Raw genomic sequence first — 19556 nt, 5'->3', positions numbered from 1 at the left:
CAGCTTTCCCAAGAGGAAATGAAAAGAAAAGAAGCTCAACGAGGAAAGAGAGACAGCCAAAGTGGGGAGCACGCCAAAGAAGGAAACAGACTCACATCCTCTAACTCCAGTCATATCTGAGACGATCCCGCTTGGATAGTGAGGGAGGAGAGAGAGGGAGAGCGTGGTCACCGCCGCTGTGCGCCCAAAAACACACACACACACACACTCTTGCAGCAGCAGACCGCTGTGTGTTCGCCTGCTCTTTTGTGCCGGCAGCTGGGATTGTTCTTGGCCCCGTCTGACCCCCTTGTCACCCCCCGTGTGTGTGTGTGTTTGTGCGTGTGTGTGTGGGAGCGCGAGGGGTCCTGGAACGTGGACTGAACGGAGGGGAGGGTCACCGGGTGTCCGGACGGAGGAGGAGAGAAACATCTGCCTCCAACACAACTGGACATGCACATCAGGTGAGTCCCCTTGTACAGGGAAACACAACTTCCTCTTGTTCTAGCCGATGTTGACATCCACATGCCAAACTGTCACATGCATACCTGACAGTTTTAAGTCTCACTGATGTAGGTCCGAGAAAAGGGTTTCTCCGCTCCTCTTTAACTTGTTGATGGCTTCGTGCCTTGAGGCTTGGCTTCCTGGGAAAGTTTTTGGGAAAGACACTTTGCTCATAAGTGCACTTGTCGTTCTCCCTCAATGATGGAGGTATTGGGGACGAAGGGGAGGAACGCTGGGGTTAATTGTGCGGACCGCCTCGGCTCGCTCTCAAACATCATCTCTCACTTAATTAGTGGATTTTACAAGATTAGTGCGCTTTGCATTGACGCCGTGTTCTGTGGAAGGTAGTGAATGGTAGCGGCGAGACGGCCGTCTTCTGTTATCTGATGTCTTTGGATTTAACAGCTTCTTCTAAATGACTGGATTTATATTAGAAATGAAAAGCACGGGTAAATATTAACCTTTCCTTCATCAGTCAGTTTGGGCTTAGCGTGGGATTGTTAAAGAATCTAAATAGTTATTGTAATGATGTGTATTAATTAAGTTCTGCTGTTTTTTAAATTAACTTTTTGCTAAGAAAAAAAGTAAAAAATACACTTTTTTGATAAATGGATAATTAAATTGTAACAAGAAAAGTAATAACAATAATTTTAATAATAATAATAATTTGTTATCTCACAAAACAATTCTTATTTGTCACACATCTTCAATTCTTTTGATATTGGCAACACTTTAGATTTCACTTTAGTTTTCAAGTTATCAAGTTACTATCAACCTTTATTCAAGTCTTTTTATTTTTTAGATATTCATGTTACATATTGCATGTGAATACAATGAATTACTACAGTAATAATAATGACAAAGTTTATTTTTAAGCAGCTCCACAACATATTTCACTATTACTCAGTAATTACCATGTACTTGCAATGTTATTACAATGTAACAAACTATATTGTAAAGTGTAACTACAGTTTTCAGTTATAAAGTGCTTAGTAAACAGAAAATGTATACTCTTTATTTGACGTATAGCTATCCTGGAGAGCTGGAATTATAGGACAGGAATTATTTTGGCATTTTCACACTTACTATGGGAGCAGCTGCAGAGGAAAAACACAAAAAGTGAGTCAACTTGCTTGGGACTCTGTAGTTTTAGATTTAGAAGGAAGTTTGCTTGCTGTTTTCTTTTCATCATTTTGCTTTGAGTGTTTCGGTCAGTAGCTTCATATTAGTCGGGGAATCTAACTGTTGCTCTTTAATGTACTTGTCTGAACACTGTAAAAAGTAAAAATGAGCAGATGTTAAAACTTTAGCTTTTCTACCTGACATACCAGTTTAAAATGACTGTGATTGTGTAGAGTAATGCAAAGTTATTTAGTCATATTAAAATGTATTTTTCACTTGAATAAAAATAGTTTATTTAGATGTTACTACAGTACACTATATTACAACTTATTTTTTGTTGTTGTTTAGATTCTGGTTGGACAGTGTTTGCTGAAGAACCATGTTATTAACAGTTACTATAATTTAACATAGTGTAAGTGTATAAATCACAGACCCAAAAATGGCCATTTTATTGAGAGCAAGCCGGCCTGTTAGTAACGCATACACATCCAAAGACTATATCCGCATTTGGGGGCAAAAGAACGTGAATAGGGAATTGATAGAAGTTATGCAGGTATGTACGAGGGAGCTATAGGACCATAAAAGCCGTCACACACAAACACACACACTCAGAATGGGACAGACAGGCCTGGTGACAGACAGTGTCAGCGAGGTGTCAGTGAGAAGCTGTTGGTGTCACACTTGGTTGACCTGATCTGTGGTCAGGCTGTCCACTGCAGCCCGTTGTGACTCCTTACATAACCACTTCCTGCCACTCACACCCAGCTCTGCTGGGACACGCGCGGATATTTATATACTCAACATACACACACACACACATCGATATGCCCTTATAAACACACACACACACACACACACACACACACACACAAGAGCCCCTGTTGATATACAGACCCCTCAGTCTTCTGAAGTCATGGAGATGTGATTTTACTAACTGCTTTTGATCTAGTGCAGCCTGAAAATGACTGCTCATAATCCATAACCTGTACATAAACATCACACAAGTGAGAGAGAGTGCCGTACGACAGTCAGATATTGTCAATATATATTTTTGAAACCAAGGGTGAATCTCATGAAACTGTTTAGGTTGCATTTCACCCCAAAATAAATTATTATTATTAATAATAATAATAATAATAGAAATTAACAACAACAAAAGTTTAAACATAAAGAAAATAAAATTTATATTTTTAAACATTTTTAAGTATTTTCTTTACAAATAAGCGTATTTTCTCACAGATTCACAAAAACAAACAAACATTGCATTCAAGTAACAAGTTTTGGGGACAATTTGATTAATTGGCATTAAAATAATGTATTAGTTCAATGTAAGCTTCAGTTTCTTAATGCAAAAGATCATTTCTTAGTTTTTTCTTTTGATTTTTAAATGAACAGGCATGTTCATGAAAGGTTTTATGTGAATCACACAAATATTTTGCAGTTGTCCGTGTGGGGAAAAAGCGACAAATGTACACTCTGTATATATATATATATATATATATATATATAATATATCTACAATGTTTTCAATGATAAAGGGATGTTTGAACACTGGCCGAACACTGTGTGTGTTTCAGATTGAGCAGTATTCAGTTAACTAATACAATTCTTTAATATTTTGAAATGCGTATTTCTTCTTCATAGTTCATCCATTTTTAAAAGTTATAGAACTGTGCACATAAATTAAATCTGGATCATTCAGGCTTGGGAGAACTGAACAAGACATTTATTTTGAAATCTCTGATTTATGTTGGCAAATCTGAATTTGAGACATTATTACAGAATATTTTTTTTATGTCCTTAGAGCTTCAAGGGTTGAGAAAATCCAAAAATTACTGGTATATATTCCTCTCTCGATCTTTCAATCCCCTAGTCACTATTTTGCTCTTTAAAAATTTATTTAAAAAGAAACACACACCATTTCTCCTCCTGCGAGAGACATATGTAAGATCTCAGGAGCCAGTCGAGCATCCCTTCTGCTTTCCGCTTCATCGTTGCGGGTCAAGGCGGGTAGGGTCAGTTTGATCTAATCAAATGGGGTATTGATTCCATTTGATAATTAATGGGCCAGGTGAAGATGAAGACGCAGCCTCCTGCTCTAAGGATTTGAGAGGAACCTTGGACTGGGAGTGATGGGAAGCCGCCAAGGTCAGCGGCAAACCACGAGAGCTGTGTCCAGTCAGAGCGCAGTGCGAGAGAGCTCCAGTTAAATGAGATAGGGAGAGAGAAATGCTGTTGACCAGAGCTGATTTATCAGCGTTCTAAGAAAATGAGACAACATCTGACTTCATAATGCTAGACTTCAAATGCAGAGAGATGTAAAGAGAAATTAGTATTCTGCTGAAACAGCTCCATATATTGATGAAAAACTGCATGCAATATATATATATATGTGTGTTGCTGAACTATTTGCACTTCAAAGATATCGGATTAATAATTTCAAAAGCAAATATAATTGAATGTTACAAGCTATAACATAATTTCTGCAGTTATTTATATTAAATATTACCTTGAAATGCTCTTTTTAAGTGCATCAAAGACTGAGAGGAGGTCAATTATTGACATTTTCTTTCATGCATGACTCAGTGTTAATCTTTTAAAGATGACTTTTGTTCTCTCGGATGAACATAGTGACATACGGCTGACGACTACTTTGTCTCTGCAGAAACACTTGCAGAAATAACAAATGTGAACTTCTGGTGAAGATTGCTGACAGTACTTAAGCCAAAGTTTTCCAAAAAATAAACAATTTTTACAAGAGACTTTCAGAATTACACTGAAAATCAATGCGTTGAACTTTAAAGAAGTGATATTTGCTGTTCAAGTCACATGCCATAGTTAACATTAACAGTGAATGAATACAGAATGCATCGATTGACTTCTGAAGAAAAAACTGTCAAAGGACAAGAAGATGGCATATTAAAAACAGCACTATAAAATGCATAGTTCTGTTCCTGGATGTTGAGATACATAGTAACTGCTATAATGTGATATGCCTGTTCATCAGCTACGGTGTCTATCAGAGAATGTTTTGACCAAGAATGGCATCTGAAGCTGTTGCTGAACAAAATGAAAAAAGAACATTGGAAGACAATCAATAACAGTAACTTTACATTCTAACTTGAAAATAAATGACTAAATAACTGAAATATACTACACTGTAAAGTTTATTAGAGTACAAGAAAATATAATTTCATTTCTATCTAAAAAAATCCACTTTTCAGTTTGTTACTTGTTAGGGTTTGTGAAATTTACTGGCAATTGTTTAAATTACTGTAAATTCTACACACTTTTCTTTTTATTGTAGTCGAAAACTGATTCTGTCTTCACCTTTATATCATTACAAACCGTATCGCTTTCTTCTGCAAAACACAAAAAGAGAAATTTCAAAGATTTAATTTGTTTTCCAAGCAATTGCAATGAACTGGAACTTTAGATGTCCAACTTCAAATATAATGTAAAAGTCCTCTGAAGCCATTTGATGAGTAAAAGATGAGCAAACTGTCCTTTTTGGTTGAACTGGTACTTAAATTTTGTCCAAAGCTGAAGGAGAAATTTCAGCGTCAGTTGTCAATCCCTCAGTGTCAGATTAAACTCTAGAAAGTTATGTCTAGAAAGCTGTGATGTGACTGACCCGGCACAGCTGTTTGCTGTTTAGATTTATTAAGAAAAAAGGGAAAAGGAGGCAGGCGCCAGGAAAGTGAGCGAGAAAGTGCCCGATGGCCACATACAGGAATTGTTTTCTTCTTCTGTCAAAGGCATTCAAAGGTCAAAGTCACCAGAGTCACCCTGCATTACAAAAATGCATAATCCAGAATGTTCCAGAGGTCCTTCACGCATCCTCATACCACTGCATGTGACATTTAAAAACGGAATGGCAGTGTTATATCTGGCCTGGAAATGTGGGACCAATAAATGTTGTGCGAGAGAGAAAAGAGAGGGAGTTTGTGTGTGTGTGAAAGAGAGTTGGTAATAGACATGGTGTATTGTCTCCGTGCAGATTGGCTTAAATGTGTTCATTTTCCCCATTTGGCAGCTCCATAGGGAGGGGCGGAGCGCACTAACGAACCTCTGACAGCTGGAGGCCCTAATTAACGATCCCCTCTGAAAACAAACAGCCACAGGCTCGCCAAACACACACCCAGGCTTGGTTTGCTCCCGAATCCCGGCCTGAGCCAAATAACACCGCATAAAAGCCATACACAATTCATACATGCTACGGTTAGGATCGGCATCCTCATTGCTATTGGAACAGCATAAGTGTTAAAAAATGAATAATGAGTCAATGTTACTCATCCTTATGTCGTTCCAAGCCAGTGTTGGTATAATAAACTAAAACCTTTTTTATATAAAAAAAATAATACAAAAATCGGTAGTTGAAATAAATATTTTAGATAAGTATATAAATATTAGACGAAAAACTTAAACTTACAGTAAATTAGAAATGTTGCCCTGGCTAATAATTGAAATAAGTTTAAATACTAGAACCAGAAAATGCAATGCTTAAACCTTACTTGCACTTTCCATAAACAACACACACAGAAAATCTTAGTATTCTTACAAGTTTTAAAACAAATTTGTTGAGAATATTTTCAACCTTTGCCGATAAGCTCACCGCAACGGCTGATGGACATCTTTTGTCCATGACAGTCTTGAGATCTTCAGAATCAGAAAATTATTTGATTTTATTAGCTATGTTTAAGAAAATACTGTTCTTTCAAAAATTCAAATTCTAAATTATTTCAAGAATCGTTCCAAATAGTTTTCAGTGTAGAGGAGACATATTGAAGAACAAACTGAGAACCTTTGTGGAGAAACTGACCAAGATGGCTGACAAGCCCTAAAATTCTAGTTAAGTCAACTTAAATACTATTTGAGATTCTGAAAACTGCAATGAACAAATTCTGAAACTGGAAGTTTTCAAAATATTCATGCAAAATGTCATTGAAGTAATCAAATTGAAAAATCATTTTTACAGGGTACGCAAGTAGTACTAAAATAACTGTTCCAAACCTGAATGATTTTCTTTCTTCTGCAGATTTTTTTTTTTTTTTTTTTCATACAATGAAAGTCAATGCAATACAAAAAAAATAAAAAAAACTTTTATGGTTCACAGAAGAAAGTAAGTCATAAAGGTTTAAAAAGACATGCATTGCCTTCTATTCATACTTTTTTTTTTTTTTCAGCTAATGCAACTTAGGCTTAGTCTACTTAAGAGCATATAGGCTGCACTGTTTGAGCTATAAGAAACAGTTTTTAGACCAGCTTTCAAGGCAAAATGGTAATATGTCTATGATAGATCTATAAATTCCAGTGAGTTATAGACATAACCAAGCAAATGATTAATGCTTAAAAAGTTAGAAAACATGTAAATGTAAATTCATTAATGAATTAATTAATGTCTTTTAACAAGACCAGCAAAAGATGTTTATCCAGGAACATGTTCTATTTGGCTGCATCACAATCAGCTTCATTGTACAATTGATGCAGTGTATTGATTGACCAAGTACTTTCAGAAATATATGAAGCAGCTCTAGCGCTGCCAAATGTTAATTTCCTGTAAATGTCCAGTCCTTCAGCGAAGGACACCGCCTCTCGGGCTCAGTCCGGTAGATGTGGTGTTCTTTACTTTATAGTTGACTTTCACAGCAGACCGTGACCTTCTACGACGCCATTGTCTGTTTGCGAAGGGCATGAATGCTAGCACACCTTGCATCAAGGTTACAGAGTTAATTGAACAATTACGCTGGACAGGACCTCCATTATGTCTGCAGAGATAGTGAGGATGCCGAGTGAGATCCTGCACGCGATTAGATGAGGCATGATAGGCTAAAGAGCAGGACTCAGTAGGTGTGTGTGTGTGTGCTACAGTTGCTAATGCTAATTGCACTCCTGTGTTTTGTTTGTCCATGTGCTCTTCTCATCTTTTATATATGAGTGTTGTTTCATACAATTTAACACCAATTTGGAGTTCTCGTGCTTCATTTAGGCTTCAACTTTGTCTCAAATGTTTCTCCTAAGAGCTGAAAATGAATGTGGGATGTAAAGTTCAGATAATTGTGCTCAGGTCAGTTTATATTTTGTAAATGAAATGTTGTTGGAGTGTTTTACAAGAAAATATCTTAGTTTTTCTACTTAAACATTTCATATGTATATTAGTATGTTTCTTTGTCATTATTTGTGAAATTTACTGAGTGATAATTGTTTCAAAAATTGTTCCAGATTGTTTTCAGTGTAGAGGAGACATATCGATTAGGTCTATTTCTAGAAGAACAATCTGAGAAGCATGAAACTTCTTCATTTTTCTCTTCATTGAATCCCATTGCTGAGAAACAATTTGGATATTAAAGAAATGTCATACTTAGTAATAGCGATTTGAACAAAGATTATTAGAGTTTGTTTTTCACAAAAATACTATATTTCAATCTTACTTCTTCAAAAATGTCATGTTTAATTCAGTGTGTTTCTTTGTAGTTACTTGTATAATTTACCAGCAATTTCTGAGTAAAATTTGTTTCAAAAATCGTTTTCAAAACCATTATTTCAAAATTGTTTCAAAAATCGTTCCAAATTGTTTTCAGTGTAGAGGAGATAAATCGATGTTTCTAGAAAAACAATCTGAGAAATGAGAGATTTCTTCATTTGCTCTCCATGCTTTTTCTCATTATTGAAAAACAGTTGATATATTAAAGAGATTTCAGTCACTTTTTAAAAAAGTGATCTGATCTACTTCATGTTTAATTCAGTGTTTCTTTGTAATTGTTTGTGAAATGTACTAGCAGTTTCTGAGTGATTTTTTTTTTCAAAATCGTTCCACGTTGTTTTCAGTGTTGCATCATGAAAATATTCATAAATAGTACACCAAATAAAAATTTAAACTTGGGGTATTGTTACGCAAAAATGGACTTTGGCGTATATATGATACGCACGTTGTTGGCGTGCATATGATACGAAATTTATTGGCGTGCATATGATGCGCAGTTTTTGCATACATATGATACGCATCTACCCCCACAACCCTACTCCTACCCATCGCGTAGCACATACACGCCAAAGTCCATTTTTGCGTATCAATACCACGAGTTTTCGATTTTATTTGGCGTACTATTTATACGCACATTCATGAGATCGGGTTGGGATCGGATCTATAGAAAAACAATCTGAAAAGTGGGAGATTTCTCCGTTTGCTCTCCACGCACTTTTTCATTATTGAGAAACAATTGAGATTTTAACGATATCTCATAAACTGCAAAAAAAATGTACAAAGATTATTGGAGTATGATTTATAAGAAAATACTATTGGACTCGTTCTTAATAATTACACATTTAAAATTGATCCTACACCTGTATTTTCATTGTATTCATTTTCTCTTCTGGGGTAACAGAACAGGGTCAAAGTGTTGTATTACGCTAACAAGCACATAAAAGCACATCTCTGCAGCTCATGCTACGCTGTTGTGAGCCATGATGATGTTATAGGGCTCACCCGAAATGAACAGGGCTTTATACAAGTTCATGTTGTGTCAGAGGTGGCATCGACCCATATGATGAATCCACTGATGCTGTGCTTGTGTGGGTGTGTGTGTACTATGCCAGGTCAGGTCAAAGGGGTAGTGTAGGGCTGTGGCATGTAGCCAGTATGACTGTGTTGTGATTTACCCAGAGCTGGCCAGCGGGCATCTCACGCGTGTGGGTATGGCATCACGCTGCTGGAGGGCACGCTGGCCCTTTAAATGTCATAGAGATAGAGCCAGGACGAGCACTGCAGCCAAACAGCCCTGGAAACTCATGGAATTGGAGTTTGTTTATATGTGTGTGTGTGTGTGTGTGTGTGTTTGCTATTTGTTCTTCCACAAACCCAGTTGGATTTAAAGAGAGAAAGCTGTTATTGTATACATTTTGTAATAATAATAACAAACTTACCTGGTTGCATACAGTAAACCAACGGTATGTGGTGTGTACTATAGCAAATCTCAACTGCTTGATGGTTTCTTCACATCATGTTATCGCCCAGCTCTTTATGTAAAGTTGGATATATAAGTACTGCATGTCCAACTTTATTAGTACACATACAGTATACTCGCATAGGGTGATATATTCAATATAGCAAATTTCAATTGCTTGTATCGTCACAAAATGTTAACTATAAAACACTCAGAACAGACTATTTTTTTTAAGCAAACTGTGTTTGCTGTTCTTTCAGAACTTAGTGAATGTAATCCGTAAGATTTATGGAAAATTAAATCAGTATTAGTGGTTATATGAATTTATCAATGGTGTTTGTTAAGGCAAGGTGTTAAGCTATTTTTCAGTTTTGTAGTACTCCCGACCAAACAAGACTGGACTCTTCAGAACTGTGTGCCAAGACTATATATTCATGCTAAGCATTTGGACTCAGTCTTAACTCTGACTCGACATGTTTTGTGGTCTGTGCCAACTCGCGCAACTGATCTGCCACCCAGATTACCCAAGCAACTGTATATGAATATGCTAAAAACCATACAATTTTTACATCTGAACATGTAAAAATCTAGTTCACATCACAGTAGTTTATTTCAATACTCATTGGTCTTCTCCTCCTGTTCTGTTGTCTTTCAGCTCTTCTGTTGGGGGTCTCGGACTGACATAGCCTCGGCCAATCACAGCCTGAGTTAGAGGTGGCGGCCCATAGGGGGCGTGATGGCGGCCATGCCGTTCGTCAACGAGGGGAAGTGTGTGAGTGTGGAGTGGGACTTCTTACAGGGGCTCCTCGCCAAACCACCCACCTTACCCTGGTGAGGAAAAACACACCTTCACACAAACAAACACATCAAATGTTTAATTGTCTTTCCCAAATCTATTTTTGTTCTGTTTTAATTTTTTTTGTTTATTCCTTTTTCATGGATAAATAAAATTTTAGTAATCAAACGCATGTCTAATTAACTGAAAACATGAGACAATTTAACAACAATTTATTGAAAGTTAGAATTAGAATTTTTAAATATTATAATTTTTTTTTTATATTTCTATAACCCTTATTGGTTTAATTAAATTCATAAACATAGAAGAAAATTGCTTAAAATTCCTTAAAAATAAAGTTTTAATCATTTAATTATCGTTATTACTTTGAGAAGTTCATTCTATATTTCTGTCACAATTTCTTCCATGCTAAACCAAACTTTAATTTAGACAAGTTTCTGTGTGTATATGTGATATGATGATAGTTTTCTCAAATGAAATGGAGAGGTGTTGGTGAAGTGACTCTCAGAGCAGCTCTGGAGATGAAGTTCATGTGTTCATGTCAGACCTTGAATCATCAAGTGAAGAATCTTCCCAAACACACAGCTAACAATTCCATTTCACTTTCGAGCTTTCGCTCCTGCCACAGCTCAGTGTAAGCCCTTGGTTTGGATCCATTAGCAGGAGATTAACTAAGTTTTAGTAGAATTATTAATGTCTGCTCAGCTGTGGAGGATATAAAACTAAACAGAATCAATGGCTCTGTATTGATTGAACCCTCCAGGGTCGTCTTAGTACAACGATGAGATGTTCTTGGAGACTTTTTTACTTGAACAATGCTGTTTACACACGGATAAATCTCACAGGGCCAAAACACTGATCTACCAAGACACATACAATACAGTGATATAGACCAGGGGTTCCCAAACGTTTTTGTCAACCGAACATTTAGAAGTAAGATATTTACGTGAGGTACCCCCTGAGACTTCAATTTAATATTTCAGTAATTCTAGGACATTCTCATGTTCACAGTCAGTTACTGTTCACATGGCATGCAAGTGTGTGTGTGTCTATATATATATATATATATATACACACAGTACTCACACACATGCAAGCTTTTTATTTTGACTTCTTTTAGTTGTGTTTGTGTCTCAGTCCACATTACATTCATACTGGAGTTGTAGAAACCCAATCAAACCAATAGAAATAAATAATAATTATTAATAATAATTATTAAGCTTAAAATAAAAATAACAATAAGTATTTTATTATTATTATTTTAACTGTAATGACAAAAGTGAAGATATAAATATATTATTGTAAAAAAGTAAAGTAAAAATTAACAATTGATCATTATAATATTTTTAAGTTACACTAAAAGTTACAACACTAATATTTGTCTTAAATTCACTTTAACACTTTCAAACTTTGAATATTTCAAATCCTTAACCTTTTAATTTGTCAGAATACTGGTGAGATGCATTATAATGTGAATGTAAACAAAGCAAATCTGCATTTCCAAATGCATGTTAAACTTGCAGCACATATAGAAATTGGCTGCATTTACGGTGAACCGTCAAGTTCTCAGACGATGAGTAGAAACCAAATCACGAGCTACTCGCATACTTCACTTCACTTTGAAACATGCAGTGCATAAGAATATATAGTTATTTAATTAAATCACAGCTTTTGATTTGATAACCACACTAAGATTTATCATGATCATCTTGAACCCTCATTAATTTTATTACATTGCATACAATTAATTTTAGCTTTTCATCAACTCACAAACCCACATTTGGGAAACCCTGATATAGACAAACATGCTCATAAATTGTCATTAAAATGCTGAATCACATACATCTGCTGATGCTTAAAAAACAACACAGTCTTGTCTAAACAAATAAATTAGTCCCTTTTCAATTTGAGGAACTGACTCTTTTGTGTGTGCTTTTTGGCAGTTCCCTTTTATTCTGTGGATCCACCTCTTCACACACACACACACACACACACACATTTTTCCACGCCGTCCCTCCCTCCCGTGCTCATACTGCCCTGCATCTGCAGGATGAATGAGAATCAATGTCACAGACAGAGAAAGAGAGAGGCGCGTTCGGCTCTGTCTCGGAGCACAGTCACAAATTGTAGAGCCGCCGTGACAACATAATTCCTCCACTCAGGCCCCATTGAGAGCGAGTCGATATCCAATCAGAACGACAGCTACCTGGGCCTGCCTCCGAGACGACCCCTCCCTCCATTGATCCCTCAATCAAGATTGGGGCTCACCACCCAGGAGGGAGCCTGGGAAAGAAATGCAGTCATTGGATTGGGGCTGGACGCTGGTGCAGGGCTTCTGATGTAAGATCAGGCCTCCCACCGGCTGTACAGTGAACCTGATCACAGATCAGCCATCACGCACCGAGACCCTTGGAAAAAGTCTAATGGGATTGAAAGAGATCCAGAGTGACAGCTTGTCGCTTATTGTCAATCTCCAGTGAGGGCTCTGCTGGAAATGTTCTCGTGAAATTAAAACTCAGCTTGTTTTCTAAATGCATGTTTTTGTTCTGATAGTGAATAATTTATTTGTGCATATGTTTCATTCTATAAAATATTTTTGGACCCTTTCACAATGTCTGATCTTCTGGTGAAATGACAGACTTCTCGTTTGTGATGGATGCAGGAATTCTCTAATCATTTCATCCAATCAAAACCTGCCCCTTTCTTATGATCAACTGCAAGCTTGCATTTCGATCTTCCGTCATTCAATAAACAACCAATGTATGTCCATGTCCTGCTTTTTTTTTTTTTGATAAGTCATTTTAATTGGATCTGTGTCTCAATACAGAAGAAAATATCTGTCTCTACTTCTGTTTCATTGCAACTTTAAAACTAATTAAAGGCATATTGTTGTAACTTTTGGAGAATACGGACGGCATTTTGAAGAGAAATATTGGTTAAAAGGAAAATGTTTTAATACGTTTTCATAAAAAAAAAAACTTGAAATTTATGACATAATTTATAAGCTTTATAGGGTGTTCACACTGACACCAGTTATTTTCAATGTGAATTGAAACCAACTCATTTTGAATGAGAATTGGCAATTTGAAATGACATATAAAATAAGAAATTTATGAATTAAAAAATAAATAAATCACTTTTTGATGCAAAAGACTCCCAAATATAACAATCCTTTTCAATGAACCTCATTCCTAAAATCTAAAAATCTATTAAATTTTTTCCTGTATTAAAAGACCCTTTTGTGTTGTGTGAGAAAAAATAATAAGTGTCATATATCATCATAATAAATACACAATTAAATTATTGGCCAAAATATTAAAAAATTAGTGTGATTAAAATGATTAATCGCGATTAATTGCATCCAAAATAAACATTTTTGTTTACAAAATATATGTGTGTGTGCTGTGTATATTTATTATGCATATATAAGTACACATACATGCATGTATATATTTAAGAAAAATATGTTATGATTATATATTAAATATATTTATATATAATATAAATTATATGGATATAAATATATACATGCAAATATATGTAAGTATTTTCAAAATATATATTGTATGTGTTTGTATATGTTTGTATTTTTATATACATAATAAATATATACAGTACACACACATATATTATGTAAACAAAAACTTTTATTTTGGATGCGATTAATCGCGATTAATCGTTTGACAGCACTATTAAAAATATATAAAATATTTTCTGAAAAAATATATATATTTGTTATTAAGCCAACAGCATATTTATTTGCCTATTTTAGAGTAATGATAGATATTTAATTTTCAAAAAAGATTTGGGTCTTATTTTTCATTTATATTATAGTATTATTAGATATTCTACATTGTTATTAAATAATATTATATATTACATACATACAAAATCTGAGTTTCTCATTTCTGTTTCATGCCTGCATCCTTTATGTTATGCAGAAACATCAGTGAATAATTGAACAGCACTAACTTGCTTTGACTACCCTGTACATTATCACTGTCTAATCACTGTCTTCCTTTCTCCTTCTATCCTCTTCTTTTCTATCCTGTCTTATTTTTCCCCAGCTTGCAGAACTTGAGGAAGGAGAAGTCGCGCAATGCAGCTCGTTCTCGGCGGGGTAAGGAGAACTTTGAGTTCTTCGAGCTGGCGAAGATGCTTCCCCTCCCCGGGGCAATTACCAGCCAGCTGGACAAGGCCTCCATCATCCGCCTCACCATCAGTTACCTGCACATGAGACACTTTGCCAGCCAGGGAGACCCACCCTGGAGCCCTCTAATGGAGGGAGAGAACAACTGCAACAAGGGTAAGTGTGCTCAGTACACCCAGAGAATGGCTGTGAATGGAGTGGCATTTACCTACTATGTGAAAGAAAGTACACTGGACGGACAAACTAGATATTTTTACACAACTTGAATAAAAATGCAAAATAGCCAGAACCTACTGCAAAATGGCGATCAAAGTAGGTAATAAATTCTTTAATATCCTTAAACTTCAGAAAATGTTTATCACAAACCTAAGAGGTCAAATTGAATATTATATATGCTGTTTTATTTTCTATACGGTTAATAAAAAAAAAAAAAACTAAATTTAAAGCATATAAGTTTTAGTCTATATATAAACATTATATATAAAAAAAGTTCAAATTAAAAATAAATGAAAGAATAAAAAACAGTAATACATGTAGGCAAAATTAATCTGCCAGTAGTTGCATTTTTTTTATATATAATCAGGTGGTATTTTTTAATTATGACATTATGAAAACACATGTTAATGATTGATGCAATATTGCAGAATTGGAAGAAAATTTTTTATTAATTTCCTCTTTAATTTATATGTAATGTAATTGTATCAGTGTATAATTTTTGATCATATACGTTTTTTTCTCATAATTTATTATTTCTAATTTTGTTTTATAATTTTTGCAGCCCTTTTACATAAATTTTGGACAAATATACTTTTGGCAGGTACTGTAAACATTAAATAAAAAAATAAAATAAATATAAATATGAATACATGTAGACAAAATAATCTGGCAACTATTGTAGTTTGTAGTTGTTAAACTTATATGATTATAAACTGAAAATAAATTCAAAATTGAACATACATTTAAAGAAAATATTTTTGGTTATATTTCTTCAAAAAAAGGCGTTTTCCTTTTTATAACATTTGAAAGAGCAAGCCCTATTGTCCATATTTTGAAGTGCTGGGAATGGTGAGCTCCTTCATTGCATCTCTCATATTTTGAGGCAGATTTATACGAGGCTTTCATCGACAGCATCAATCCTGACGTCGATTTGTATTTGTGATGCCATTAACAGAGGAGATGGCTTCGAGTGAACCACAGCGAAACTCAATCCGAACATGACAGTGGCGGCCTGTCGATGAATACAAATGCGTTATTAATTTAAATTATGAATTTAAATGGAATAGGCTATTATTGTCTTATAGGTCGCTCGCGTATGTCGCTTGGGATACTCTCACGTCGAAAATTGCCAGAGAAGAGAGAGAGAGAGCGCTTACACATGCACACACAAACCGACACACACACTCACAGAAAAGTAATTGAGATTGCGCCACAGGAGTAATCACTCGCAGTCATGCGGAGTTAAACACGGCTCATCTGAAATAATGCATTTGCTAGTTCACTACCAACTTATTGCAGCATACCGACTGTATACAGATTGCAGGAGAAGAATCCGCTGTCAAAGCCATCGTCTGTATACATATTCCTTTCTTATGTCTCTTTTCAGAGGGGTCTCTGTCATTTGAGTTTAATTTGAGAGCAGGGTCATTTGGCTTCTCAAATACGCTCTGTCATTCATTACATCCTCTGATAGGTTCATCTCAATTGTGAAGTGAACAATAGATCTAACAGCCAATTAGCTGCTGCCTGTGTGTGGAAGCCGGCGGGGACGAACAAAAGAGCCAGAGTCTGCGCTGAAGCTTGTTAACAAGTGGCCAGACCAAGGAAGTCTGTTTCTGAGAGATGGTCCTTTTGTAGCCCGCCTGCGATCCTCATTATACCTGCTGCATCAAAGCCATTCAGTCCTGTTAAAATACCTGGGCGAATGTCTCTTTTTCTGCTCGTGGTTTTTGTCTGTCGGGCTCTATATTCTGTTTCAAAGCCTGGTGAGCTGTCTGCTGTCTGCTGTCTGCTGTCTGCTGTCTGCTGTGACTTACTAGAAGTGTTCGACGGTCAATCTAGCTGTCTAAAAATGTAGTAGGCCTATCTACACTGACAGCTGCTATTAAAACGTGTTAATTACACTATTTAAGGGAGTTTTATCATTTTAAATGTATATAAATATATCAACTGGTTGCATTTTAATATATAATGAAACAATATTATTTTTGGAGTATTTGGAGGGGGGGGGGGGGGGTGTTTGCAGTGTTTTAATTTTACAGTTAGCATTGTTTATCTGAATTTATGTGGCATTAATATTAAAAAGTACACCGTTTAAAAGTTTGGATTCAGTAGATTTATTTTATGTAAGAAATTCATTCTTATATGTGACTCTGGACCACAAAACCAGTCATAAGTGTCAATTTTTCAAAATTGAGATTTGTACATCATCTGAAAGCTGAATAAATAAGCCTTCCATTGATGTATGGTTTGTTAGGATAGGACAATATTTGGATGAGATACAACTATTTTAATATCTGGAATCTGAGGGTGCAAAAAAATCTAAATACTGAGAAAATCGCCTTTAAAGTTGTTCAAATGAAGTTCTTAGCAATGCATATTACTAATCAAAAATTAAGTTTTAATATATTTACGGTAGGAAATTAAAAAAAAAAAATCTTCATGGAACATGATCTTTACTTAATATCCTAATGATTTTTGGCATAAAAGAAAAATAGATAATTTTGACCAATACAATGTATTGTTGGCTATTGCTACAAATATACCCCATGCAGCGACTTAAGACTAGTTTTGTGGTCCAGGGTGACATATTTAGAAAGGCTGCATTAAGTGGATTTCTGTTTCAAACAAACACTGTTTTTTCTTTTCATCAAAGAATCTTGTAAAATATTGAGCAGCACAAGTGTTTTTAGCATTAATGTAACATTAAACATCTTTCTGGAGCAGCAAATCAGCTTTCTGATTCATGATTTTTGAAGAATCATGTGACACTGAAGATGGGGAAAATTTCAGCTTTGCATGACAGCATAATTTAAATAAATATTTTATATAAAGATGTCGAAGGGACTAAATAAATCGTTCATTTAAATGAATCGCACGGGTGAACCACTTAAAAATAAGTCAGCTGCTGTCGTGCTAATGAGTTAGCATTGCTACATTTAGTTTCTCCCCAACAGGGTGCCCTATGTAGACAGCAACTTACTGTATGTGACGCACAAACAGAGCTCGATCGACCCTCACGAGAAGCACACAGGACACCACACTTCCTATAGAGTTTGACATTAGCATGTTGCTAAGCTAACAATGCTATTCTCTGATAAGCAGAAACTCTTTATAATAAACATAAACACAATACTCAAATACTCTCTGGGTAAATTAGTCTGTTTTTCATTATTATATTAACCAGCATATTTCTCAACTCGGTCGCTGTCTTGAATTTAATGTTTTCATGAAGCATATTGCAGTGCATTCTGGGATTGCCGTATTTAGAGATGAATGTGATGCTGCCATATAATTTGGCTGTAAGAAAGTATCTAATTATCTGAACAGCCTTTTTGTCAAGAGCACTTTTATGATGTCTTAAAGTGCTGTCTATTTAGGCAGCTCACTAGGTTTTGGAACAGAGCTATTGTCTCTCACACACCCCTTCAACCAAATGCACAGTATAACAGGACAGAAGAAAAACAACACAAAGAGTAGAAGAAATTATCTGTGTGATTTGTAATTATAGAAATTAACTGTATAACGAGGAGAGCATAATTACAAGGGTTGTCTAATTGCTATTATTACTGAGGGGAAACAACTCAGCTACAATTAGGTGTGTGAATGTGTGTGTGTGTGTGTGTGTGTGTGTGTGTGTTTCTGTAGTAGATAAACATACCTGTGAGGAAGCAAACTTGGCCAAACTGTGATATAGGTGTGTGTGTGTGTGTGTAGACTCAAACGGCAAATATGAGTTGATTAATGTAGGCGTCTGTGTAAAACTGAATTATATGATACGGATGAAAGTCACTTCCTGATCATCACACTTGAGAATATCTACAACATATATTGCTGTAATAAGACAAACCACGCTTTTATCATACATTACCCATCATACAGGGCCTAAATTCTGTTTTAGAAGATATTAGACACCACATGTAGTACATTCATCTATAGTATAAAGGTCACACTCATGATTAACCACAGATATATAATATTAATTAAAATCTGTACAGGCTGATGTGCTATATAGGGCAATGTTGTTATTGTTTACTAAAACTATTAAGATAATTTCCCTTGATTGTAAAACAGCTGAAGTAAAATATTAATATTAGATGGAAACTCATTCATATTTCATATTCTTGATGCTGCGCTCCATTACGTAGTGCTTTGTTTATTTTTAGGATGAAAAAAAGTAAAACAATTTAGAATGATTTATTTACGTGCACGTCAATGTCAACATGATTGAGATGGCCAATCAAATCAAAGATGACAGACTTTAATGTTTTCATAGAAGCCAAGTGTGAATTCCATCACAGTGCTAGGTAATCATTTCATATTTGACCTTGACGGTTTTCTAGACAACAGACATAAGGTATGTGACTTTTTTGTGATTCATACAGGTGATTCATGTAATTCATAATTGAATGTGACCAGACAAGAAATACTAACAGAGCCTTTTGGAAATGTTAGTTGTGAACGGCAGTAAAACGACACGCTTACGCTTTTAGGTCCCGTGACAATGTCAGATGTACGTCCAGATTACATTCATACTACATAGCACGGCCATAACCATCATAAACAACGTCCAATAATGTCCCTCAATAATTAGAAATAGCCACAAATTTTAGCACTTCTCTGCTGCAGTCCATTAGTCAGCATTCTGTGAGTAGAATGGCAAAAAGTTTTATTTATTTATTAAAAAGTTACATTTTATGCTGGTCTGCCTCTGCAGTCTTTCAGCGCTCGTCAATGTCAAAATGATTGAAATGGCCAATCAAATCAAAGTAGGCAGGGTTTACTGTTCAAGTCCAGCCCAAAGCATCAGGTTTAACTTTGAAAGAGAGCGAGGCAAGATGGAAGT

General features: G+C 35.5%; 1 protein-coding gene across 1 annotated transcript in view; it reads left to right on the top strand.

The window, feature by feature from the left end:
- Nucleotides 1-349: 349 nt before the first annotated feature.
- LOC306851374 (neuronal PAS domain-containing protein 1-like) overlaps nt 350-19556 on the top strand; it is a gene marked incomplete at its 3' end in the record, with an annotated part of 47872 nt that continues 28665 nt past the window's right edge. Inside the window, exons 1-3 of the mRNA XM_079387555.1 lie at nt 350-443; nt 10204-10379; nt 14412-14650. Of these exons, the coding sequence (XP_079243681.1) occupies nt 10285-10379; nt 14412-14650 (334 nt within the window). The 5' untranslated portion in view covers nt 350-443; nt 10204-10284. The remainder of the gene's footprint in view (nt 444-10203; nt 10380-14411; nt 14651-19556) is intronic.

Source organism: Barbus barbus (assembly GCF_936440315.1).
Source record: "Barbus barbus genome assembly, chromosome: 31".
Taxonomy (NCBI): Eukaryota; Metazoa; Chordata; class Actinopteri; order Cypriniformes; family Cyprinidae; genus Barbus; species Barbus barbus.
The sequence above is the reverse complement of the archived record's forward strand: the minus strand, read 5'-3'. Positions and strand labels throughout refer to the sequence as shown.